The sequence below is a fragment of the Triturus cristatus genome, chromosome 7 (assembly GCF_964204655.1).
Source record: "Triturus cristatus chromosome 7, aTriCri1.1, whole genome shotgun sequence".
NCBI lineage: Eukaryota > Metazoa > Chordata > Amphibia > Caudata > Salamandridae > Triturus > Triturus cristatus.
This window is the reverse complement of record NC_140590.1, coordinates 1,615,954,717-1,615,981,959: the sequence shown is the minus strand read 5'-3', so window position 1 is coordinate 1,615,981,959 and position 27,243 is coordinate 1,615,954,717. Positions and strand designations below refer to the sequence as shown.

The following is a 27,243-nucleotide window of genomic DNA, read 5'->3' as shown; positions in this document are numbered from 1 at the left end:
GATGTGCTCTCCAGAGGATACCCGCTGCCGACCATCGACAAGCTCACACTCGTGAACCCTAATATCACCATCCAAAAGGTAGGTGTGAAGTATATGTGCTAAAGTCCTCCTCCATCGTGCAGGAACAGTCTTCTCCTAGCTTGACCTGCTAGTAAGAGCACTGGTTACCATTCACTTCTATGCCCATGAACACTGCCTCCCAAGATGTACTCTGACGCTCATAGTGGTACACCGCAAACCGAATGGGCCATTCCCAGTGGGTACACCGTGACCCAGTGCCTACAGGAAAGCAAAATACTGGTGGGTATGGTTCATGGATTACAGTCCTTCACCCATCAATGAAACTGGAGTCTCTACACTAGAAAACCAAGGATAAGACATGGCACAGTCATTCCTTTCTTCTACAGCAAATGATGGCTTTCTTATTTAGTTATTCTGTTGGCTAAAAAACCACAGTGTCTGATTCACACTGGTAACATTGCACTTTTGAATTCTTAACACTATTGAGTACGTTTACTACTTTTAGCTGTTCAGAAAATCCGAGTATAAGTTACTTCCAAACAAAAAAAAAAGTAGTGAGTACGGCACCACACATGACCAACCACAAGTATTGCAAAACTCTCCCACATAAAGTAAAGAAGGTGGGGAATTAAAATTAAACCCCAACGGAAATGTTAAATTAATGTAACAATAATTATTACAAAATAATTACATTATTTGTAAATAATTCTATACAACACTTATTACTGCAAACAATCGTCAGGTGGGCATTTATTTTTCAATTTAAACATCTGAAAAATAATTTGTATTTTATTTAGTATATATCCATTCATTAATTTATTATTTCGAAATTAGGATAATATTGCTGTAGCATTTTTTATTATGCTCTACATTTAAAATAAATATATACAATTAATTTACATTATTATTTAATAATAAAATATGGTTAATATTTATATAAAAAACAAATCCTTATACTTTAGCATAAAGAGATCTCCAAACTGACTGTGGAGCCTTCTTATGGAGAACTTTTAAATATTTCAAAAATAAATATTTTACTCAAAAATAAATATTACAAATATGTTTATATTAAATACTAACGCACATTCATTTTATATATTTATTTTAAATATACAGCAAAATGAAAATGCTACAGTGCTACTAACTTAATGTTTAAAATAAAAATAAATTCAGACCTAAAGAAAAATCGATTTTAATATGCATTAATAAGTGTTAACAGATATGTATAAAATTAATTAAAATTAATGTTTTTATTTACTTAAAAGTATAGTATATTACTTTTTACACTCAAAATAGGATATCAAAGTATATTATGATTAAATAATAAATATGTACTATTTCATTATATTTTTAACTATTTTAAATAATCTGATTTATTTTAACGTTATTGCATTCATGGCATTATTTAAAATCTCTACCTCTATTACTTTCCATGGGATGGTGTTGCAGGACAAGTAGGTTGGCTATGTGTGGTGCTTGGCAAACTTTGGCAGTGGTAACTCACTCTCGTAAATTTGGCTCCACCACCTTTTTCAGGTGGGTGAAACATGTACGTTATACTTTTTGAGTAACTTTACATTCAGATTTTGCAACTAGCCAAAACATAGTAAACTTACTCAAAAGTGTAAATCACCTTGTGAAAGAGCCCTACAATGTTTCACCTCAGCTGGCCTTTCAGCTAAGGTGGCAAAATGCTTCCCCAGACACATCAGCCTTTTCATTACAATCAGAAGTCACAGCAAGCCCACTTCTCTGGATCTCTGGCAATAAAAGCGTACAGTGCAACATCTGTAGTGTGCCCTATCACTCACTATGGATATGAAGCAATCATAGAAGTGGGGTCGCAAAGGGTGATTTTCAGGTGTGGTTCACTGACCTTGCCTGATTGGATTCCAGGCTCTCTCATCAAGAAATTCTATTTTTTTCCTTCTAAATTCCCTAAAAGGCAATACGTGGCACTTTATAAAACTCCTCAATAAATAAATGGTTAAATGTCTCTGTCCCTCCATTACTATTGCATTTCTGTCGGATAACCAAGTTCCTCCCCAAGGGTAACAAGACCTGACAATAAATGCTCACTCCATAAGACCTTAGAGAGAAGGAACTCATGTTTTGTGTAACACAAGTTCTTATACACAAACATCTCAGCAATCAGTTGGAGATGAAGCTTTGAAACATAATAGGACTTGTTGTAATAAATAGGAAAGCAGGGCAACCAATGTGAGGAAGCATGCAAAGTCCTGAAGCTGGTACAACACCAAACACAATAAGAGATCTAATGTGCTATGTCAAAAATGACAATGTCACTGTCTCGTTCTGTGTGTAAAGGTTTGTGTGATCACTGCTGTGTTCAGGACAGGAGTGGGGGCGAGAATATGACGTAATGGCCAGAGCTGCCAACTTCGAAACTGGGAAACCATGTTCGAGTCCCAGCTCAACATCTTATGATTCTCTGCAAATCTCTTAAGCTCCCTGAGCCTAAAAACACAAAATCAAATTAGTCTGAACTTGTTTAATGTAACTGGTGCCAGGGACCTCTTAAGGATTTCGGGGGCCCTGGGCCAAATGTATTTTGGGGGCCCCTGTTAAACTTTGAATTTATGTCACAATTTCATGCCCTCTTTGGCCAGGTCACTCACAGTGCACAAACACACTTGTTCAAATTCTAAATGTGTTTACATCTAATATTCAGGGATAGTGAGGTGTGTTTTCAATATTGTAACACGGCAGCCCTAAGAATATGGCACATAATCTCTGTGACACCCTCCCATTTCTCATACGTGAGGTCCTGTTTCAATTTATAAGAAACTTTTTATGGATGTTGCTTGAAACATAAACACAACATTTCTCTGCAAAATGTCTGCAGTAGACTCTCAAACATCACCTGCATTAAAAACAAACAAAAGGAAAACGGTATTTAAAACAATCTGTCTAAGAATTATTAAAGGTCATTAGGGCAAGATACTTTGCAGAACAGAGTTGGCTGTAAGGGGGCCCCCTGAAATGCTGGGGCCCTTGGTCGGATCCCACTTTGTCTATGCCTTAAAACGTCTGACTGGTGTTCATGTAAAGCACTCCAATGCCCTTGGGCCAAGTTCGCTCATTATAAAACTGAAAGAAAAAAAAATCTCTCGAGTTTCAGGTCTGTTATGGTGGGTTGTGTTTAATGAATGGCACTTCAAAACCAGCAGAATTTTTGAGTATCAAGTTGGCTGTGATCCTCTGTCCCTCGGCTTAGTTTGACAGCGGTACAAGGTGGGACAGCTCTGAATTTGGGCCCAGGTATCCAAGAATCCTCCAAAAAGGGGAAACAGCATTTACAACGCTGTCTCCACAACGCAATGTCATTACAACGCGATCGTTACAACAACCGCATTGTTACTATGCAATACCATTACATCGCAAGTCATTACAACGACTTGCAGTAGGGGGCGCACTGGTATTGGATTTAAAATCCAACATCTTCCCTGCTGTTGCGCAAACTGGAGTAGGAATAGTAAATAATACTATTCCTAAGTCCAGTGCGCCCCCTACTACAAGTCGTTGTAATGACCTGCGATGTAATGGTATTGCGTAGTAACAATGCGGTTGTTGTAACGATCGCGTTGTAATGACATTGCGTTGTGGAGACAGCGTTGTAAATGCTGTTTCCCCTTTGTAATGGTAGTGCGTAGTAACAACGCGGTCGTTATAACAACAGCGTTGTAATATCATGCGATCAAATCACATGCGTTGTAAGGAGCTATATTCCTCAAAAAACAGTCCCAAAAATAAAGTCACTCTAAAGTGAGTAACGGACCCATCTAAGCAATAGATAATGTTTTTAATATACAATGAGGATAGTAGTCAAAAGTCTTGAGGCCCAGTAATCAGGAAGGTACAGGGGATGCAGTAATAGCACACGGCCATATGTACTAATTACTGTTCGCCAACATATGACTGCAGATTCCGACCTGTACAGAATTTTATGAACCAACCTATGTACGTATAGGACGGTTTGTAAAATTCTGAATTGGAGTGGATTGTATTCTGACCTATCTCATGAATATTAATGAGGCAGGTCATAAATTGTAACTCTCTCTTATTGGAGGTAATCAAACGGATGGTGGCCTCTTTAGGGTCAGCAGCCCACCATCTCTGCAATCACTTTTCAATAAAGTGAATGTTTTCCAAAAAGAGGCCCGTTTAAAAAAAAAAGTAAAGTGTTGTGTTTAAAAAAGAACATTTACTTTCTTTTTAAAATTTGTATGAGAGTTGGCAGTGATTCCCTGGACCACTGCCTACTTTCCAATACAATTTTTACCTTCGAGTTACCATTGAAATTGGAAGTAGGTAACATGTTAACGTTTTACAGCCGCATTTCAGTCACAAAACATTGATAGATTGCATACCGACGTGGAATTAGATTTGGATGCTTACAGTAAGCCCTTTCCAGACACCAAATAGGTATGGAGTCACATTCCCATTTTCCGGGTTGGTAAAAGTTTACTGATTCCTGAAATGAGATTTAAAATTTTTTTTAAAACATTTTGCAAACACAAACTCCAGATCGGAGTATTTGCAACCGTAAAAATGCATTCAACATCCAGCCCACAATCACAAAGGGAGGGCCAAGTTACTGCCATACAGCAAAAAAGAAGGCAACAAGCATTGTTGCCAATAAGTCTAGGTTTCTGAGATGAGAAGTGTTTAGTAATAGTTGGGAGACTTGTTACCCCAGCTGTGCTAAAAAGAAAATTACATAATGAAGCAATATCTTCAGCTACAAGAATATGGAAACTGAGCGTAGGGCCCATTCACTGAACAGACTGCAATAGGAGAATAAAACTGTACCCTCGAAAAGAAATCAAAAAATGAAGTTTGCATTGTAAGGAAATAAAAAAAAAATCAACAAAACATTGTAAAGTAGATACTTTCGACAAAGGGCTAGTATTTTCACTGCATCTTTAAGAAGCCTTATGTATGAACAAAATGCTGTAACTCTTGCAACAAAGTATTCAAATGTAAAGTAAAAACAAATGATTGCTCAAGAGGGGAGTGTTTAGTTATTAGCTATGGGCCATATTACGAGTCTGGCGGTCCACGGACAGCCAGCCTCCAGGGGCACGGCAGTGATGGTCTTCCGGCCGCCCTATTATGACCACGGTGGTCGGGCTGCCCTGTGACCTCCGCAACCGCAGGAACTGCCTTTGACGCTCCCATTGCGGTGCCATATTCAAAGGCACCACAGTGGGACCGCCAAAGAAATGCCCACCAGAGGAAAAAAAGGGTTGTACTCTGGTAGGTGGTCTTTAATGACTTTGGCAGTCTCGGAGCAGGGCAGCAGCATGGCGTCCCCGCTCCATGATCGCCAGTCATAATAAGGCCCTTAGTGTCTTTACAAAAGGCTGATTTATCCAAAGAGTACACAATTCCTAAACTAAAAAAAAAAAAACTAAAATGCCATTGTATCAGCAAAGACGAAAGACAATGGCTCTAATCTAACACAAGGACAGCTTGATGCTCCATTGCTACACTCTAATGGGAACACAAATAGGAAAATGTAATCGTTCATCCAAACAATGTCAAAGTACAAAAACTGCATGAAAGCCAATGGCTCAAGCGACTGACCAAAAGCCAACCCTCTCTCTGTACTTCTTTTTGTCCCTTTTTGAAGATCCTGGGCGTGATTTAAATATTGGCAGTGAGGACACTCCATTGCAATGGCGACTGAGTATCATATTCACCAATATAATGGTCTGCCTGCCTAATTATTACACCACAAACATAGTTTGGCAACGGCGGAGACCACTCTTTCTCTGCTGTGGCCAAACGTCTCCAACGGCCGGATGGAGCACGCGGCATCGGAGAAATGGCTGTATGTCCGTCCACTCAATTTAGATGGGCGGACATATAGCTGTTTTTTACTGCCTGTCACCGCCAGGCAATAAAAAAAACTAAAAATGCTTCCCACACCATGGGAGATGCCCCGCATGCCGAGGGGGCATTGCTTTTTTTGTGTTTTCAAAAACAAAAACCCACTTCGGGAATTTATTTTTGAAAAGAAATAAAGCTTCGAAACTTTATCATACGGTTCAACCATATTTGACGTAGCCGTCTGTCAAAGTTCTAATATACTCACAGGAACTGCCTTGATGGTGACATCTGTGAATGGTAGAAATGTGTGTCGGGCTGATGGACATTTCTAAATTTGGCAGGGGGGTACTTCATCTATATGACAGGGTAATTTACCCTCACGGAGTAAAATCCATCCTTCAAGAAATAAATCAGCCCCTTAAAGACAGAAAGTGTTCCAATCAGCTATATCCATTTGTGGCTAGACCTAGAAATTGTTGCCACCAGGAACTAAATGGGATTCTAATGTGTTTTAACCTAAAAGATTGCAATGATAATTGACCCCAAACTTCTATACACGATTCTTCACATTTCTCATTGTCTGCGATGGTTGATACAGAGAAAGGAAAGAAGAGGACATTTCCCAGTGACTCTCAAGTCTTTCTACCTCGTGTCAATCTTTAAGAGGTGTGTCTTTAGGATGTTGTCTGCTGAAATGATCTGTCTTTGTCAAACCACATCAAAGGGTCAGTTATCTCCAGGGCCCTGTGAAACAGAGACTGCAAAAGAAATCCTTATCTTGAAATCCCCCAATGGTTTCTTTCAATGGATTGACAGTTCCTTAGGTTAAGGACTTTCTATAGAGAATTTTATTTAATGCAGGTTGGACACTGGTGCAAGACTATGAGGCTTCCTCCATGAAATAAATGTACATACAAAAATGTCAATGACAATCATTTACATAGCAGCAATCCTGAAACTATGGTATGGATCTGCCCCACCTAGAACTATGTTGCACAGGGGAACAACCTTTACAACGCAACTTTTACAACGCACTACCATTACAACGAAACTGTTACAACGCGAGTGCATTGACAACGCAGGACATTACAACGCAAGTCTTTACATCGACTTGCACTAGATGGCGTGCTAACATTAAAAATAGTGTAGTTTACTATCCCAACACCTTCCCTACTGTTACGTGGACTGGAGTTGGAATAGTAAATTACACTTTTTTAATGTTAGCACGCCATCTAGTGCAAGTCGATGTAAAGACTTGCCTTGTAATGTCCTGCGTTGTCAATGCACTCGCGTTGTAAAACTTTCGTTGTAACAGCATGCGTTGTAACAGCATGCGTTGTAACGTCATACATCCTGTTGCACATCTTGAGTGAAATGTTACCCCCGGGTCACAGTTTGGGATAACTGAATAGTTGCCGCAGCTTTTCTTCCTTTTGAGGTCAATAAAATGAAAATGATTCACTTGTTTGGTTTGATGTGTGCGCACCAGTGATAGGGTGGCCACCTCACTTCTTATCATCATGCGCCCTGTCAATCTGGCGACTTCAATCAATCAATCAGTAGATTTGTAGAGCGCTTCTTGTCACCGGTGAGGGTATCCAGGCGCTGAAGGAATTCTGTGTGTTGTAGTCTCAGCTTGCTTCCATTGACTGACTCAAACTAACACAGTTGATATTAAAGATTTGTGGGTTTAAAGCCCATGATTGGAAACAGTGTCCATGATGACACTGAATGAGGTGGTCACCCTGAGCAAGAGGACAATCTGGCTTTTCTTGCGTGCTCTAAAATGGCCATACGTATTATTTCTGTTTGTTAAGTGCTGATCTGCAACTTTATAACTGGGTTTTGTTTCCTTCGTAGGGAGCAGTACTAATCAGCACAGATGCACGTTTTTCAGGCTAAGTCTTACAGCTGGAAGCGGTGTGTTAATGGCCCAGAAGAAAGACCTCAAGAACACCGATGACCATCGACTTTCCTCTTCGCTGACCTCCATCAACGCTGACCTCTGTCAAAGGCAACCTCATTCATCTCAACCTTCTTCAGAGCCAAACTCACATTACACTCACATTCCTAGATCCTGGCCATGGCAGGGCCCAGGAAACTGTGGCCTTCTCCACATGTTCATTTTGTTGACTCTCTGGCTGAAGAGGATTTTTTTTACAAGCCATGTTATGCTCACACCTTTTACCTTTAGATAATATTTTAAAGTAGATTAATTAATAAGAATCAGATTTTCTCATGACAGGATGCTCACAAGTAAAGAGTATTCATTGCCTGACCAGGAATCTGCACCAGCCAGGAAAACAAAAGCACAAACAAAACAAACACGACACGCACTATGGTCTCCATTTCACGCTGCCGCACCAGTGCAGGCCTTTGCCCCTGATTGATCTGCTGCATTACTATGCATTACAAATGTGTGTTAGTGCACGAGGTGACCGGGTCATTTCTTAAAGGTGGCAGGGATGGCATCCTGCCTTGAACCAGGCAAAATCCAAGGTTAGACGTCCTGCCCCCTTTTTTAAGTTGCCGTATCCTGGCCTCACCAATGAAACCACCTAGAGAGCGTAATATGGCTAACATGTCACACATATTTTCATTGTAGTGGGCCTTGACTCAGGTAGGAACAAATACTGGCATCCATGTCTCTGAACATCAGTGGCAGGCAATGGTCACAACTGCCTGGTGCACAGCGTTGTGTCTAATAACACCGGAAAGTCCTGTAGAACTTGCTTACTCTTGCGAGTGTCCATTGAGTTGGTTAATCGTCCAGTCTGCAGAGCTCTCCAGTTTCAGATCATCCTAATTCAATGAGGACTCTGGCCTGTAGAGATCATGGTATTCTTACCCTCTCATTAGTTATAGAGAATATTCTCTTTGGACCTCTGAAGGCTGATATGCTTCTTGCTTATCTCAGTGAGCAAGGTGCCTTACTCACTGAGAGTGATTGAGAGGGGCTCAGACATAATTCAGACCTTTTCCAAATTCAATGACTTACCACCAGACTACCCACCCAAGCAGATGGGTGCCGCTCAACCCTCTAGACTTAAGTCTCCTTAGTGTGCAGCTTACTCCATGCAGCTACCCTGCCACTGTTGAGGTAGGTGTAGGACGGGACAATGCAGGCCGGGATGGAACAAGATAGTAGGCTTGGCACACTTGGTCACTGAGTGCGTGGTACAGCAATACTCTCAGGGCAGACCTGGTTCTGAGTCTACCCCTCATATTTCTACAGCCCTTTCTTCTTAAGCGTGTGCATGAAGCTCTCTGCTTCGCCATTGGCTTAGGATCCAGAAGTCATTATCATGTGGTGTATAATTCCCTGTGACTGTAGACACTGGTGAAATGCTTGTCATAGAATGGGAGTTCATTGTCTGTTCCCTTACCCGAAACCATGAGTGGCCAGTATCTTCTCAAACTTTCTCCTAGTTAAAGTTGAGGTGATGTATGCTGTCTCAGCCTTTCAACATAGTAAGTGTTCATCTGCAACCACCATAAGTTGCCTTAGTTTGGGAGACATATAAAAGCCCATGCTCATTTTCTCACAGGCTTATTAGAGGTGGGCGAGCCACTAAAAGCTCGAGCCAGATTCCTTGCTCTGGGTCAGCTCCAGAAACCTCGAGCCCCAAACAAGTCGAGCTTTCATGTGGCTTCTGTCTACCACCCATGGCTCAAACGTGATGGGCCAAGAATTGAAGAAAAAACATTAACATTTCATGTGAAACATGATAGAAAAAGGTACTGGTCTAGGGGCTGAATGGCACAATATAAATATGAAAGCCTTGGGACATTTCCTTCTATTGGGAAAATACAATTTCTTGGGCAACCATTGGTAGCGTTCCTCCCTGGGTCTCCTCCCATGCCCAGGTCCTCCATTAAAAACTTAGAAGTCATCATGGACAGCACCCTGGCCTTTGAGGCCCAAGCTAAATCGGCTGCTGGCACCTGTTTCGGGCCTCAAGCCAATCCGCAGCCTCTTTGATTCCAGCACTCGACACACCATCATTCAAGCAGTAATGCTGTCCCTACTTCACTACGGTAACACTTTATATCTTGGCACTAAGAAGGCAGTCGTCAGAAGACTTCAGCTTGCCCAAAATGCAGCAGCCAGGTTGCTTTTTGCCCTTCCTAAGTGCTGCTTGGTCTCTGGACTTCTTCACAAACTGCATTGGCTTCAGTGGAGAAGCGCGTCCCCTTTAAGATCTTGAGTACCGTCCATAAGATCCTGTTCTCCCAAAGGGTTCATAGTTTGTCCTATCTCCTATCTTGCTACAGACCCTCCCGCCATCTTACATTCAGCTGATCTTAACTTGGACCCTGTCCCCTGAGTCCAGAGGGCCAGCGGTGGGGGCCGTTCATTCCGTGCCAAGGCTTCCATCCTTTGAAATGTTCTTCCTCTTTCCATCAGGAACATTGAAAACCATCTGCACTTCAGGAAACCTTTGGAGACATGGCTGTTTTCTAACTAAATCTGCCTGTTTCCCCTCTGGAAGGTCGATAGCATCCCCTACCTATTTCCATGGTCTAGCGCAGGGAAGCCCTGTTGTTAGGACAGCTATGCGCTCTATAAAACCCCTTAACATAACGTAACATTTTTCCCAGCTTCACCACTTGATCAAATTGTGTGATATTAAGCAAATAGTTTATTTCACCTTGCTTCCTTTTTCCTTATTGCATTTGAGAGCACTATGAAATGCGTGAGTTCAGGATGTGTGCTACATAAGCACCTCTCTTGGGTCTGATTTAAAGAGCCTAAAAGGGTGCACATGACAACTGACTTGCTTCTTAGCTCACTTGTTGTCATGGCGGAGGTAGGGAGCGCCTAAATATTTCAAGTTCATGTTTAAAAACTGTCACTTTCAATAAATGCCTCTTAATGCAGTGCTATAACCTTATGTACTAAGTTGAAACGCTTCTACATGTTAAAGAAATGCACTTTTTCAAGTTTGAAGAGTCTTTATCATATTTTTTTATACGACGTTTGTTGCACAGTTTACATGTCAAGCTTTATCCGTTTTCGGCGTATGCACCGGCTCTTTCAGCCCAGCCAGGCGCTTGGATCTGGCTCAGCTCTCTATAATAATTTGTAGACTCGCCCATCTATAAGGCTTACCAAAACAAGGCTACTGAGATAATGGAGTGATGTTCTCAAACTCCTGTTTGGCACTTGAAGCATTGGGCTACTTACTACTTATCTGGCCATACAGACCCATTCTGTGATGCCAACTTTTGTCTTCACTCTTCCCTGATGACCCACATGTGCCAGTTGTTTAACTCGCATTTATTTAGCTCTTACTGGGAGTTCTGCAAGGCTAAGGTTTGGGACAACACCATCCAGAAGGCTCTATCTCATTCCTGATGTTATAGACGTTTCCCGGGAATCAAAGGCACGTTGTCAGTGTACTCCCAGTACATTATTCCAGCATTGTCTGTTGCACAATGTGATCACAACCATCTGCCTGCACAAATTCTTCCTGACCATCAGCTTTGAGCGGTGCAGCCTGAATCTAGAGTTGCACTAGTTCTCCTTCTCCTGGCCACCTCCTACTGGTCATCTGTGCTCTTGGCAGTCAGGTGGGATTGTTTGCATGTATTGCCCTCCTAAAGCATCAGAAGCCATTTTTCAGTCTGCTGCGGCCTGCAGGGGTGAACAGATGACCATTAAAACTGGGGCGTGAAAACCCTATGGTCAGTAGTATTACCATAGAGAAAAACAATTTTCTTCAAAATACCTGCACAGTTTAGGAACCCTGAATCCAAAACATGTCGGAGGGCGAGCACGAGACCAGGTGGGTCAGTGTCTGAGTGCACAAGAAAGTTTAGTATAACATTGAGTGAGTTAATTCTCTACTTAGAAGGAAACTAAATGTATTTGTGTTTCACTTGTAGTGTGCTTGACCAGTCGCCTCCCCGTGATTTTTTATTCTTTCTGTTTTCTGAGGATTAGGCCTGGGTGGAGTTCGGGGAGTGCCCGAAAAACTCTGCAATGCTATACGGTGTTCTGCAAATGGTCGAGTGCATTAGGTCGTGCCATTTACACTGATTTTTAGCGCTAGGTGTTTGTCTCGCACTGGAAAATCAGGGCGAACTGCATCATGCGCAGTGCAGGAGGGCGCTGCTTCTTTCTGCCGCTCGAGTAGATGTTCTACTCGAGCTGTAGCTTCCTCAAAGTGAACTGAATGTTTCTGAATGCGAGCGGTCGCAACCATCCATGACCACCTGCATTGAGAAATCTTGCTAGGACGTGGTCTAGCGTTGCATTTTCCGCGCTCGCCATCTTAACAACTGGCAAGCGCGAACGAGAAGAAAACTCTGCTCCGCAAGTTTTTTGGATTTCCACGTTCTCTGTGAAGCGCAGAAACTCTGCAAACTTCGCAAACGGAGCGCAGTTCACCGCCCAGGCCTACTGAGGATTTGATTGAAGGATATGCTGTTTTTAAAATGATTCATTTAAGGGCCTGGGCACAGCTGTTTTGGAAGAGCTAAGGTTTCCTAGCTGATGAAGCACTGGCACTTTATTGCAGCTCTTTCACACCCACCCACAGTGCGTTTCTCCTAAAGATGCAGGCTCACGTTCAAGATGGATGCTTGTGGTGTGTTAAACAGGAAGTTCAACTTCCAAACGGTGTCCATTATGAAACCTGCCACCTCACAAGCACCGGAGGAGAGAAATCCCTTTTGTGACTCATTTAATTTCAATCTGATTTGTTTTGGTGTAGAAATCATATAAGTAATTTGCACAGCTAATATTTTAAAAGCACTTTTGCAAAAATAAATATCACTTTCAATGCAAATAAATAAAAACAATTCTTTACATGTAGTTGATATTTTATTGAATGAATGGGCCATGATGCATTCCTGGCAGTTGAAAGAATTCAAGGAGCCTTTTAAGAGTACCCTACATGCAAATGGTTTTGATGGCCACAGCCCTCTCAGGGCAAATCCTTTTTTTTTTTCTACCCAGACCCTCATTATCCTATATATATATATATATATATATATATATATATATATATATATATACACACACACACACACACACACACACTCTCACATATGTATGTGTATATATATATATATATTATCTACTGGCGGTCGCCAGTAGATAGTTATAGTTAGGACCCTCTTACCATAGGAAATCCGCAACATTCTATTTTGAATAACTTTGACGCCGGTCGACGAATCCTCGCAACATTTTCAAAATAGGTGGGGCGTTGAGCTCAGCTCCTACCCTGAAAGTCTCGGGGGGATTCGTCAAGCGGGGGCTGAGATAAAAGGGGGGTCCCAAAACGCGTTTTTCCCATGCATTTTTCCATAGGACCTTTAGACAGAGCTACAGCCCGAACGGCTGAACAGAATTTAATGAAATTTGGCAGAGAGGTAGTCCTCAGGTCAAGGAAGTGCCTTTTGTAGGTTTGGTGTAAATCTGTTCAGTAGATTCTGAGAAAATAGCCTTTAAATCAATATATATATCTGAGCCAGCTTACGGTGCGCTTACGGTGCGCTTACCGTACGCGTACGGTGACGTGCGCGAGCACGATTCTGATTGGCCGTTAGATCTTAGTAAACATTCGAATCGGTCGAAACCAGGAAGCGGCGGCCGCCATTTTCTCTCTCGCACTCTGACAGGGGGTTGAAAAACAAAGTGCAAAAACATGTAAAGGGGCTGTTTAGACAGCTCCCAAGCACCTAGCCATGTCGAGGGAGTCCCCAACGATCCCCCAAGTGAAAAAAGGCAATTTTAATTTTTTCGAAAATTTCGCCGATTACGCTTACCGTACGCGTACGGTAATAAATAATAAAAAAATAAAAAAATATCCACATTCTCCCCACCCCGTGTGCAAATGGTGCCCGAAGGGCACCATTTTTAGCATGGCTTATTACAGCAAAACAAAACATATATTTTACCTGTCACAACGATGCTCATCATATGTCCTCCATGTGCGCACGGTGCGCGAAGCGCATCGTGCGTTCATGGCCCATCTAGCGTAACGTGGGCACGCGGTGCGCGAAGCGCACCGTGCGCGCACGGAACGAACTGCGTTAAGTGGGCGCGCACGCCACAAATGGTGTAAAGTAACTTAGCATTTAAAAAACCGTACAAATTCACTGAAAAAACCATAGGTTTCACACACGTTATAGTTAGGAATTAGCATTTAAAAAACCTTGCAAATTCACTGAAAAAACCATAGGTTTCACACATGTTATAGTTAGCTGGACATTTTACTGATAAAAAAACAATGAAATTCCCCCGTTATAGTTACTGTAGGCAACTATAACTCACGCGACCGTAATCCTCTGCTGATGACATATGTGTCTTTATGAAAAAAAAATATTTGTAATATATGTATAGCTAAAATTTAATGGAAGAAGACATGGGCAAATAAGTGTCTAAATACAGTATTAGCATCAGCAGAGGATTACGGTCGCGTGAGTTATAGTTGCCTGCACTAACTATAACGGGGGAATTTCATTGGTTTTTTATCAGTAAAATGTCCAGCTGACTATAACATGTGTGAAACCTATGGTTTTTTCAGTGAATATATATATATATATATATATATTCACTAAAAATACAAAGGTTAAAGTGGAGTTATACATCAGGAAGGTAGTAATATTTTAACTTACATTTAAACCTCAGAAAATTACTGAAAAAGCACTACTGTTTAAAAACAAAAAGACAGGGAAATTTGGCAGTTCTACGTAACTAACACAAGGGTAACTTGCACCACCACAGTTTTCAGAAGCCATCGGTGATCTATTACGTGAGATCATAAGCAGAGCATCCCCGCGGTTTACCTGCAATGTAAACTATACTGTGCTTAAACATTAACCGTGACCACATGGAAACAACACAGTGCTTTTGGACAGATGCAGTAACTCTCCAAAAGGAGCTACCTTCCTGATGCATTGCTGTTCGAGCTGATATAGTCTTTTTGGACATCCAGCTCCTACTCTCAGGAGTCTAGCAGGAAAATAGAGGTTGCCTTTGTACTTCAAGCTGTGGCATCTGGCCTCCCTCCATTTCATATTGATATCAAGCCAGTCGCAAAGGTGAAGAGGTCCCCCTTTCCCCTTTGTGTATGGCAGCGAAAATATTCTTTAATAGAAGGCCGTGGTCCCATGGACCTCTGCCAGCCCATAAAAAATGAAAAGAAAACTTTTTGTTATATTCTTTTAAATGTATCCCGCTTTCCATTAAGGAAAGCGGACTGCATTTGGAAAAAAAGTTGCTTTATTTAAAAAACAAACACAGACATGGGAGTCTGCTGTCCCCGGCAGTCCACCTTCCCTGTGTTATTGCCCGTTCCCAATGGGTTGCAAATTGCGACCTGCCTCATGAATATACATAAGCCAGGTCATTTGCGACCCCATTGGGAATCGCTAAATGTGTCTGAAACATCAGTACATTCCATTTTGTGAGACACAAAAAAAAATTGCAATTTGTGACCTGCAAAACGGAAAGGTCGTACATCTGGCCTCATATTCACTCAGGGTTGAAGAGTTACTTTCGAGGCCCAATAGAACAAGGCACATCGTCCATGTGTCTCGTGGCTCTACAGCATTCATCTGCTAAAGTGGGCACTACCATAGCATTCCCAAAAATAACCATTATGCAATTCAGAAGGTAAATTAAAGATGCTTTTAAATTTTGTGTTTATCTTATCACATTTGCTGTTAATTTAAAGCTAGAGGTCAAGCGTCAGGCTTTGTCTTCTGACAAATTGCTGCTTATTCGGAAACCGGTGTTTACTTTTAGTTCCCTGTCTGTAAAGTGAGAGGGTTTAGTAAAAGTGACCTAGGAGACAGTTTTGTTTGGGTAAGGGAGTGAAAGGAAAGGCTGCAGACTGTCAGTTTTTTGTAACACACAACAACATTTAAATACCTGTACATAGCCATAAATGAGCAAAATAAATATTTCAAAATATATCAGCAATTAGGAAACAACAAATCAAGCACAGTTTTTTATAATTCGGAAGTGTGCTTGAAAAAAGATTTTAATAGGATCAAAACAAATCAGGGGGCATATCAGCAACAACCGGCGATAATTATCGCTCAGCGCTCTTAGCGTGAGGATAATTATCGCCGGGTAATGTGGATTTTTATCGCTGAGATAGCGTGCTATTAGCAACGCTTATCTTCTCAGCGATAAAAATCCTCACGCTAACTGCCTAACGTGAGATTATCGCTGGAAGCCCAGCGATAATCTCACGCAATGTGGCGTTAGCTTGCTGATAGGGACTCACAAACTTAGCCATGATATCCACCCTCCATAGGATATCATGGCTAAGTCAGTCCTGAAGCAGGCGTAAGGAAAGTAGCGATAACAGGGGTTATCGCTACTTGTCCTGACGCTATGCTTCATAGCGTGGGGCTTGATAATAGGAGAAATGTCGCTCAGCGACATTTCTCCTGTCATGTTAGGTCAGGAACGCCCACTTTGCATCTCATTAGAGATGCAAAGCTGGGCGTTAGGAAACCCCACGCTAAAGCAAGGTTTCACGCGTTAGCGTGGCCTTGCTAATTAGGTGATAAAATTATCGCCGCTTTTTTGCTGAAAACGGCCTCAAAAACGGCGATACTTTTTTATTGCCAGCTTGTAAATATGCCCCCAAGACATTTGACTTGGTGATGTGCAAATGATAAATATTCACTGAAATCGAATTTCCAAACATCAATGTTTGTAGGTGATAAAGTTTTACCAATACAATTGTATGTCTATGCACTTCAACGCAAAACGTGGTGTTTGGAAATGACAGTGAGCTATCCAGGCCCGGTTCTAGCAGGCGGACCAGTAGAACCAGGCCCTTCTAAGGTGTACTCCTAGACCACCCAAGGCCCAATTTTTTTTTTTTGTATTTTTCTTAATGATTCACATGGGCCTCCAGCCTTGTTTTCTGAGCCTAACTGTTTAACTTCCATTGAACAGCAATGCGGCGGGCTACTAGAAGTGCTTCGAGACAGGTGTGAGGTTCGTGGGGATGGTGGCTGTGAACGCAAACGTGAAAAGCTGGGGTACAAGTGACACTTCTTTTTTGTGTGGAACAGGCCTGCAAGTTCCCATTACCCTGTACTTAAGAGATGGCAAACAGCCAGGGCCACTGGAATTATGCAGCATGGGAGGGCCAAATTATGTGGTAGGGAAGAGTAAATTATGTGGCAAGAAATGGAAAATTATGCTGCATAATGCGCCACATATTGTGAATGGTACTATTTCATTATTTTTTCATTTTTACACTGTCTGGGCATTGGTTACACTTAATTAGTATCAGTTTAACATCCAAATATAGCAATAAGCAAAAAAAGGTGACCAGTCAACCTTTGCAAAGGGCCTACCACAGTGCAGCATCACCTGTGTTTTTTTTAACCATTTGACCTACAAACAATTTTTCGTTGTCAAAATCTGTAGATTATGCAGCAGATGATGGATTATGTGGCAAATGCGGCAAAAACTATAATTATGTGGAAAACGCCATGGCCACACATTTGCATTATTCCAGTTGCCCTGCATATGGCCAGATTCGCTGGGATTTTGTGATACTATGGATGCTGTCATTTCCACATAATTATGGATTAGCCACACTTGCCACACAGTCCATCTTCTTCTGCATAATTTGCAGATTTTTAGCAGAAGAAAAATAGTTCCTAGCTCAAATAGATCTACCAAAAACACCACCAAATGTGTTGCCATGCAGTGGCAGGTCTTTTGTCATGAAGAAGCAGGTCTCTCTGTTGATGATTGCTGTATTGAATGAGAAGAAACCCTTTGCCCATACAGTGTTGACGTGTGTAATAATACATAAAATGGTGACTACTTCTTCAAAATATACCACAATAGGTTGCATAATTTTCCTTTTCTGGGACCATTGTTTAATACACCCTGCCACATAATTTGGTTTTTCCTTGACAGATAATTACAATGGCCCTGCATATGACGGAAACAGTCTAATAGGATTTTGCCCCCCCCCCCAAGAAAAGTAACTGAAAATATGCATACAATCAATGTATATCTTGATAGTAGTTTGTTTTATTTTCTTTCTGCTGTGACCCTATTCTTAACTTGCAACCTTCACTAAAAAAAACACTGCCAATGCCACACATTTTGACTGTTGTGAATTGAAACGATTTTTCCAGGTTTCACTAACACATCACAATTACAGCATGGCAGGAGCAGTGAAAGTTCCAGTTATACAGAGAACAGCTTTGGCAGCTGTTCTGTGGCAGGACTGGTGGATTGTACTGCCACTGTCCTGCCCATGCCCTGTCTCCAGAGGTGCTAGCCGAGTCTAACATAATTAGAAGGAACTTAAGGCACAGACAGCACCCTGTGGGGCACAGGGACCTGTGCATGTATTCTCTCCCAACAAATTCTCTCTTTACATCACATAGCTAGAACTAGATTATAGGGCTGCTGAAACCCCTCGGTCCTAAATCATAGGATAATATAGGGAGCGAATGCACTTCCTGCTATGATGTTCCTACAATCTGTGGCTTTATGAGTACAAATATTGCTACTTAGCCTTTGATTTTCAACAGAATATTGGGTCAGCGGGTGCTGTAAAAATACTGGATGTCCTGCCTTCAACATAGAAATTCTGAGGTTCTAGGTGTCCCTGGTCTGGATAAACAACACATGTATTTGAGCTTCAGATAATTGTGTTTTGGCGCATTTTGAAATGCAGGGCATATAATTTGTTTAAATCACTAATGTTATTTACTATCAGTTAACTTGCATCTGTGAATGTGGCGGTGTCCTTTCATCAGAAGTCCTTAAAAACCCCAAGCCCAAAGCTCCCACAACTAAAGGGTAGTGACCTAAGAAGAAATTCTAGAATCTTGACAAGTGGAAAAGGTGATGGGAATGGTGCAGAGATGAGAAATGAGGGGTAATTAGAGGAGAGTGTGAGGATGTAAAAGGTGAAGGCAAGGAAGAAAAAGAAGAATGAGAAAGAAAGAATGGTAAGTAAGGAGTTGGATGGAATAAGAGTAAAGTGGTGAGAAGAAGAGAAGAGAAGAAATATGTCAGCGGGCTGATTAGAGAGGAGCAGGAAAGTGATATGTGTCATTAAGCAGGGAATGTGATAAAAATTGTGTTAGAGATTGATGGAGGAAGATATAGCAGGAGAAGATAGGCACTGTGGGTGATGGGAACAGGGTGACTGATAGACCTGAACTGAGAAAGGGATGAGAGGTGAGTAGAGGGAGAAGAGTAGGGAAAGGTGGAGAATGAGGCTGATAAAGGAGTAAGATGATGATAAACGAAGGTAATCCGAGAGGAGCGTAATGAGCAAATGCCAAGTTGTGTTGGAGCAGAGAATGAGTGTTAAGAGGAGAGTGGTAGAACAAAAGAGAGAAGTGAGCGATGGTTGGCGAGGGTGATGGAATAGGGAAGATTAGAGGAAGAAAGGAACAAGAGGAGGGAACATGCCAGTCACAGTTTAGAAAAGAAAGTTCAGGCTTGAAACTCTCAGATGAGCAGTACCATTTCCACTTTGTTCTCCTTCAAACACATTCTACTCAAAGGACTGACAGACGAATATTGGTCGAAAAACTAGCCGCCAAAGTACAACTCCAGGTGTCATCCTCAGAATCTGTGCCCTTGGCACAGTCGGCAGGTGAGGGAAGACACAGGCTCACATTTGATGTTTGGCCGGTTGCCAACTTTGATTGCTCGGTCAATTGTTATTACACTTATTTGAAGTAAATGGACAGCAGTAGGCACTATCAGCAACTCCAAAAAGTGTGCATCTCCTTACCCCCCATGTCTGTGTAGATCTTTGGCATGCACACACTGTACAATCCAGGCCTGGGTACTGCTGCTGTTTAGAATGGTGTGTGCTGCCAGTCGAGAAAAGGTACAGGGCATCAGGATTGCAAGGCCCATGAACACACACTCACACAAGCACAGCCGCTTGTACGGAAGCAAGTACAACAGTTCAAGCTTCCTTTACATACACAAAATTGTTAGCCCAATGCCAGCTGCAGTGAAGGTAAGGCTGACAGAAGAGGGGGAAGTGGAGAGAGTCAAGGTTGAGATGGAGAGAGAGGAAGTTGTGTTTCTGAAGGGATGTCGACGCAGAGAGAGGGGAGAGAGATCGGTAGGAGTGTGAGAGGGAGAGATGCTGAGGCGTAGAGATGAAGGCTAGTGAGGAAGAGAGAGTAAGGGTGGCAAGGTGAAGAGAAGAGAAGAAGGAGGCAGTGAGGGAGAGAGGGAGAGAAAGGCATGGCAAAGAAAGAAAGTTGAAGCGAGGGAGAAGAATGGAGACCGAAGAATAAGATGGCAGCTGAAGCACAGTGTGAGGATAGTGAGATGAAGAGAGAGAGGAGATTGAGGCAGAAAGAGAGGCGGTGAGAAGAGCATGGTGAAGTGGAGACAGGAGAGTATGGCCGAGAGAAAGGAGGGTGAGATGTAGAAAAAGAAGGGAGTGGCAAGGAGAAAGGGAGTGGGACAGAGGGAGCAAAAGAGATAAAGTACTTGGTACAAAAAAACTTACAAAAATAGAATTAAACTATTAAGCATGGCGCCCACAGTATTCAACTTATACCCTGCAAGAGCACCTGGCATGCCCAGATCCAGGTCTCGGACACACATCTATTCATCCTCATGGTCCACCCAAGCTTCTTCGTGGCTCTCCCAGATCCCGAATCCTGGAGCCGGGCCAGGTGCTCCCTCACCGTGCTCCAAAATCTACCACTGGCTACATACGACATCCTTTCCACTCTCCTGCTGAATGGGCGCCACAAATTGGTTACACTTGCTTTTTCTGAGAAGCTTACATTTTTCACAATCCCTATGACTTTAGTGATACAACACAGAGGGCAGCACCCCCACTCTGAAAATTGTTCTAGCACCACTGGTGTTAGCACTTGAAAGTCAGACCCATTGGCTTTGCCAATACTTGTTTAATTGATAGAAGCATAAAAAGCTCAAGCGCTCCATACAGAAATCCCTCTAACGATGTTGATTCCCATCTGGCCACAAGATGTCACTGTTTGTATTGAATTGTTATCAATCCGCCTAGAAACGTACATCTGGGAAACCGCTGGGCAAATAGTTGGGGAGTAGAAGGGTACGAAGTCGATAAGGAATTGACGCGAATTACCACAAAACAAACTAACATCTCAAATGAAAGAAACTTCTTATTAGGAAATGATATTGCCCTAGTTTACAAATGTGATCTCGAATATACAATCGCCCTTAGCTCTCCTGCTCCAGGGGACAGACAGCACTGCTGGAGTGGCATGGTTGGGATGGAGGGGGTTAAAAAACATGTCCTGCCGCTGTTCGGCGCGTGGTTGGTCTGGCTGCTCAGCACTCTTCATTGAGGAAGCTGGGTACACATGATTACAGAACAGTGCATTTGTAAGCTTATTCTATTGATAAACCTCAAAGAAGTGCTGTGGGGCCCCGTCCCCCTGTGGCCCCCACCTATGAGATCAGATGCCTGCCCAGTGCATAATTTGTAAAAAAAAAAAAAAAAAAAGTGCCAGCGCTCTTTTGGGTGCCACTGCAGCTTTCACCACACATTGTTCCTGCCATGCTGCCAATGATAGTAACAACAAAGTGCTAACCATCACACTCCTACAAGTGTGGCAATTCGAACAATTTCAGGCCCCCAAATCTATAAGAATGGGTTGGGCGGCAGGTAATATTCATTTCTAGTGTATATTGAATTCATAATTGACTGTTGTTGTGATCATTTCTAAATTAGTCAGACAGGGCCACCTTGTGGCAGATTGTCACAAGCGCAGGTGCTGACAATTAAGTGCCGGTGTCGATCTTAGGAAACCACCGGCTCAAAGTAAGCACTGCTCCTGCTCTCTGTTGCTCTGCACCCTTGAGATCAGACTCCTGCCTCTCTTACTTTTAACTCTATGATTCCACTTCTGCCCCCTGTTGCACCCAGGTCTTAGATCAGACGCCTGTCTTTTCTTCCACCACTAGCTTTGAGGCCAAGCTCCTGCCCACAGTTGTCCCCAGCTCTGAAATTAGTCTCCCCTCTCTCTCTTACTTCCAACTCTTTGATCCTGCCTCTTCTGTTACCCCTAGTTCTGAAGTCAGACTCCTGCCCCTCGGTTACCCCCAGTTCCTAGATCAAACTCCAGTACCCTAAGTTACCTCCAGGTCTAAAATCAGACTCCTGACCCCTCTTGACCCCCCGGTTACTGCAGTTCTGAGATCAGGCCCCCCCTGTGTCACCCCAGCGCTAAACTTAGCCTCTGAACTCTGCGGCCCTTAGCTACAAGATCAGACTCCTGTCCCCTCTGCTGCCCTTGGCTCGGAGACCAGAATCCTTTACTATTACCCTCAACTCTAAAGCCAGACCCAACCACACTCTATTAAACCTACCTCTGGGATCAGACTTCTGCCCCCTTAGTCACCCCAGCTGTAATAACAGAACCCCACCCACCCCCTGCTACCACAAGCTCTCATATCAAGTTCCCACCTCTTTAGTTACCCGAGTTCTCAGGTCAGACCCTAGCCCCCTCTGTTATCCCAGATCTTAGGTCAGGCTCAAGCCCCCTCTGTTACCCCAGATCTCAGGTCAGACTTCAGCCCCCTCTCTTACTCCAGATCTCAGGTCAGACTCCAGCCCCCTCTGTTATCCCAGATCTCAGGTCAGACTCAAGCCCCCTCTGATACCCAGATCTCAGGTCAGGCTTAAGCACCCTCTGTTACCTAGATCTCAGGCCAGACTCCAGCCCCCTCTCTTACTCCAGATCTCAGGTCAGACTCCAGCCCCCTCTGTTATACCAGATCTTAGGTCAGACTCCAGTCCCCTCTGTTACCCCAGATCATCTTAGGTCAGACTCCAGCCCCCTCTGTTACCCCAGATCTCAGGTCAGACTCCAGTCCCCTCTGTTACCCCAGATCTCAGGTCAGACTCCAGCCCCCTCTGTTACCCCAGATCTTAGGTCAGGCCCAAGCCCCCTCTGTTACCCCAGATCTCAGGTCAGACTCCAGCCCCCCCCTGTTACTCCAGGTCTCAGGTCAGACTCAAGCCCCCCCTGTTACTCCAGATCTCAGGTCAGACTCCAGCCCCCTCTGTTATCCCAGATCTCAGGTCAGACTTCAGCCCCCTCTGTTACCCCAGATCTCAGGTCAGACTCCAGCCCCCCCCCCCCTGTTACTCCAGGTCTCAGGTCAGACTCAAGCCCCCCCACCCCCTGTTACTCCAGATCTCATGTCAAACTCCAGCCCCCTCTGTTATCCCAGATCTCAGGTCAGACTCCAGCCCCCTTTCTTACCCCAGATCTTAGGTCAGGCTCAAACCCCCTCTGTTACCTCAGATCTCAGGTCAGACTGCAGCCCCCTCTCTTACTCCAGATCTCAGGTTAGACTCCAGCCCCCTCTGTTATCCCAGATCTTAGGTCAGACTCCAGTCCCCTCTGTTACCCCAGATCATCTTAGGTCAGACTCCAGCCCCCTCTGTTACCCCAGATCTCAGGTCAGACTCCAGCCCCGTCTGTTACCCCAGATCTTAGGTCAGGCTCAAGCCCCCTCTGTTACCGCAGATCTCAGGTCAGACTCCAGCCCCCTCTGTTACCCCAGATCTCAGGTCAGACTCCAGCCCCCTCTGTTACCCCAGATCTTAGGTCAGGCTCAAGCCCCCTCTGTTACCCCAGATCTCAGGTCAGACTCCAGCCCCCCCTGTTACTCCAGGTCTCAGGTCAGACTCAAGCCCCCCCCTGTTACTCCAGATCTCAGGTCAGACTCCAGCCCCCTCTGTTACCCCAGATCTCAGGTCAGACTCCAGCCCCCCCTGTTACTCCAGGTCTCAGGTCAGACTCCAGCCCCGTCTGTTACCCCAGATCTTAGGTCAGGCTCAAGCCCCCTCTGTTACCGCAGATCTCAGGTCAGACTCCAGCCCCCTCTGTTACCCCAGATCTCAGGTCAGACTCCAGCCCCGTCTGTTACCCCAGATCTTAGGTCAGGCTCAAGCCCCCTCTGTTACCGCAGATCTCAGGTCAGACTCCAGCCCCCTCTGTTACCCCAGATCTCAGGTCAGACTCCAGCCCCCTCTGTTACCCCAGATCTTAGGTCAGGCTCAAGCCCCCTCTGTTACCCCAGATCTCAGGTCAGACTCCAGCCCCCCCTGTTACTCCAGGTCTCAGGTCAGACTCAAGCCCCCCCCTGTTACTCCAGATCTCAGGTCAGACTCCAGCCCCCTCTGTTACCCCAGATCTCAGGTCAGACTCCAGCCCCCCCTGTTACTCCAGGTCTCAGGTCTGACTCAAGCCCCCCCTGTTGCTCCAGATCTCATGTCAGACTCCAGCCCCCTCTGTTATCCCAGATCTCAGGTCAGACTCCAGTCCCCTCTGTTACCCCAGATCTTAGGTCAGGCTCAAGCCCCATCTGTTACCTCAGATCTCAGGTCAGACTCCAGCCCCCTCTCTTACTCCAGATCTCAGGTTAGACTCCAGCCCCCTCTGTTACCCCAGATCTTAGGTCAGACTCCAGTCCCCTCTGTTACCCCAGATCATCTTAGGTCAGACTCCAGCCCCCTCTGTTACCCCAGATCTCAGGTCAGACTCCAGCCCCGTCTGTTACCCCAGATCTTAGGTCAGGCTCAAGCCCACTCTGTTACCCCAGATCTCAGGTCAGACTCCAGCCCCCTCTGTTACCCCAGATCTCAGGTCAGACTCCAGCCCCCTCTGTTACCCCAGATCTTAGGTCAGGCTCAAGCCCCCTCTGTTACCCCGGATCTCAGGTCAGACTCCAGTCCCCCCTGTTACTCCAGATCTCAGGCCAGACTCAAGCCCCCCCCCTGTTACTCCAGATCTCATGTCAGACTCCAACCCCCTCTGTTATCCCAGATCTCAGGTCAGATTCCAGCCCTCTCTGTTACCCCAGATCTCGGGTCAGACTCCAGCCCCCTCTGTTACCCCAGATCTTAGGTCAGACTCAAGCCCCCTTTGTTACCCCAGATCTCAGGTCAGACTCCAGCCCCCCCCGTTACTCCAGATCTCAGGTCAGACTCAAGCCCCCCCTGTTACTCCAGATCTCATGTCAGACTCCAACCCCCTCTGTTATCCCAGATCTCAGGTCAGATTCCAGCCCTCTCTGTTACCCCAGATCTCGGGTCAGACTCCAGCCCCCTCTGTTACCCCAGATCTTAGGTCAGGCTCAAGCCCCCTCTGTTACCCCAGATCTCAGGTCAGACTCCAGCCCCCCCTGTTACTCCAGATCTCAGGTCAGACTCAAGCCCACCCTGTTACTCCAGATCTCATGTCAGACTCCAACCCCCTCTGTTATCCCAGATCTCAGGTCAGATTCCAGCCCTCTCTGTTACCCCAGATCTCGGGTCAGACTCCAGCCCCGTCTGTTACCCCAGATCTTAGGTCAGGCTCAAGCCCCCTCTGTTACCGCAGATCTCAGGTCAGACTCCAGTCCCCTCTGTTACCCCAGATCTCAGGTCAGACTCCAGCCCCCTCTGTTACCCCAGATCTTAGGTCAGGCCCAAGCCCCCTCTGTTACCCCAGATCTCAGGTCAGACTCCAGCCCCCCCCTGTTACTCCAGGTCTCAGGTCAGACTCAAGCCCCCCCTGTTACTCCAGATCTCAGGTCAGACTCCAGCCCCCTCTGTTATCCCAGATCTCAGGTCAGACTTCAGCCCCCTCTGTTACCCCAGATCTCAGGTCAGACTCCAGCCCCCCCCCCCTGTTACTCCAGGTCTCAGGTCAGACTCAAGCCCCCCCACCCCCTGTTACTCCAGATCTCATGTCAAACTCCAGCCCCCTCTGTTATCCCAGATCTCAGGTCAGACTCCAGCCCCCTTTCTTACCCCAGATCTTAGGTCAGGCTCAAACCCCCTCTGTTACCTCAGATCTCAGGTCAGACTGCAGCCCCCTCTCTTACTCCAGATCTCAGGTTAGACTCCAGCCCCCTCTGTTATCCCAGATCTTAGGTCAGACTCCAGTCCCCTCTGTTACCCCAGATCATCTTAGGTCAGACTCCAGCCCCCTCTGTTACCCCAGATCTCAGGTCAGACTCCAGCCCCGTCTGTTACCCCAGATCTTAGGTCAGGCTCAAGCCCCCTCTGTTACCGCAGATCTCAGGTCAGACTCCAGCCCCCTCTGTTACCCCAGATCTCAGGTCAGACTCCAGCCCCCTCTGTTACCCCAGATCTTAGGTCAGGCTCAAGCCCCCTCTGTTACCCCAGATCTCAGGTCAGACTCCAGCCCCCCCTGTTACTCCAGGTCTCAGGTCAGACTCAAGCCCCCCCCTGTTACTCCAGATCTCAGGTCAGACTCCAGCCCCCTCTGTTACCCCAGATCTCAGGTCAGACTCCAGCCCCCCCTGTTACTCCAGGTCTCAGGTCTGACTCAAGCCCCCCCTGTTGCTCCAGATCTCATGTCAGACTCCAGCCCCCTCTGTTATCCCAGATCTCAGGTCAGACTCCAGTCCCCTCTGTTACCCCAGATCTTAGGTCAGGCTCAAGCCCCATCTGTTACCTCAGATCTCAGGTCAGACTCCAGCCCCCTCTCTTACTCCAGATCTCAGGTTAGACTCCAGCCCCCTCTGTTACCCCAGATCTTAGGTCAGACTCCAGTCCCCTCTGTTACCCCAGATCATCTTAGGTCAGACTCCAGCCCCCTCTGTTACCCCAGATCTCAGGTCAGACTCCAGCCCCGTCTGTTACCCCAGATCTTAGGTCAGGCTCAAGCCCACTCTGTTACCCCAGATCTCAGGTCAGACTCCAGCCCCCTCTGTTACCCCAGATCTCAGGTCAGACTCCAGCCCCCTCTGTTACCCCAGATCTTAGGTCAGGCTCAAGCCCCCTCTGTTACCCCGGATCTCAGGTCAGACTCCAGTCCCCCCTGTTACTCCAGATCTCAGGCCAGACTCAAGCCCCCCCCCTGTTACTCCAGATCTCATGTCAGACTCCAACCCCCTCTGTTATCCCAGATCTCAGGTCAGATTCCAGCCCTCTCTGTTACCCCAGATCTCGGGTCAGACTCCAGCCCCCTCTGTTACCCCAGATCTTAGGTCAGGCTCAAGCCCCCTTTGTTACCCCAGATCTCAGGTCAGACTCCAGCCCCCCCCGTTACTCCAGATCTCAGGTCAGACTCAAGCCCCCCCTGTTACTCCAGATCTCATGTCAGACTCCAACCCCCTCTGTTATCCCAGATCTCAGGTCAGATTCCAGCCCTCTCTGTTACCCCAGATCTCGGGTCAGACTCCAGCCCCCTCTGTTACCCCAGATCTTAGGTCAGGCTCAAGCCCCCTCTGTTACCCCAGATCTCAGGTCAGACTCCAGCCCCCCCTGTTACTCCAGATCTCAGGTCAGACTCAAGCCCACCCTGTTACTCCAGATCTCATGTCAGACTCCAACCCCCTCTGTTATCCCAGATCTCAGGTCA

At 45.2% G+C, this 27,243-nt stretch overlaps 1 protein-coding gene across 1 annotated transcript in view; it reads left to right on the top strand.

Annotated features, from left to right (window-relative positions):
* LOC146812520 (bactericidal permeability-increasing protein-like) overlaps positions 1-12,696 on the top strand; it is a 137,214-nt gene extending 124,518 nt beyond the window's left edge. Inside the window, exons 15-16 of the mRNA XM_085619532.1 lie at positions 2-78; positions 7,738-12,696. Of these exons, the coding sequence (XP_085475658.1) occupies positions 2-78; positions 7,738-7,779 (119 nt within the window). The 3' untranslated portion in view covers positions 7,780-12,696. The remainder of the gene's footprint in view (position 1; positions 79-7,737) is intronic.
* The last annotated feature ends 14,547 nt before the right edge of the window (positions 12,697-27,243 follow it).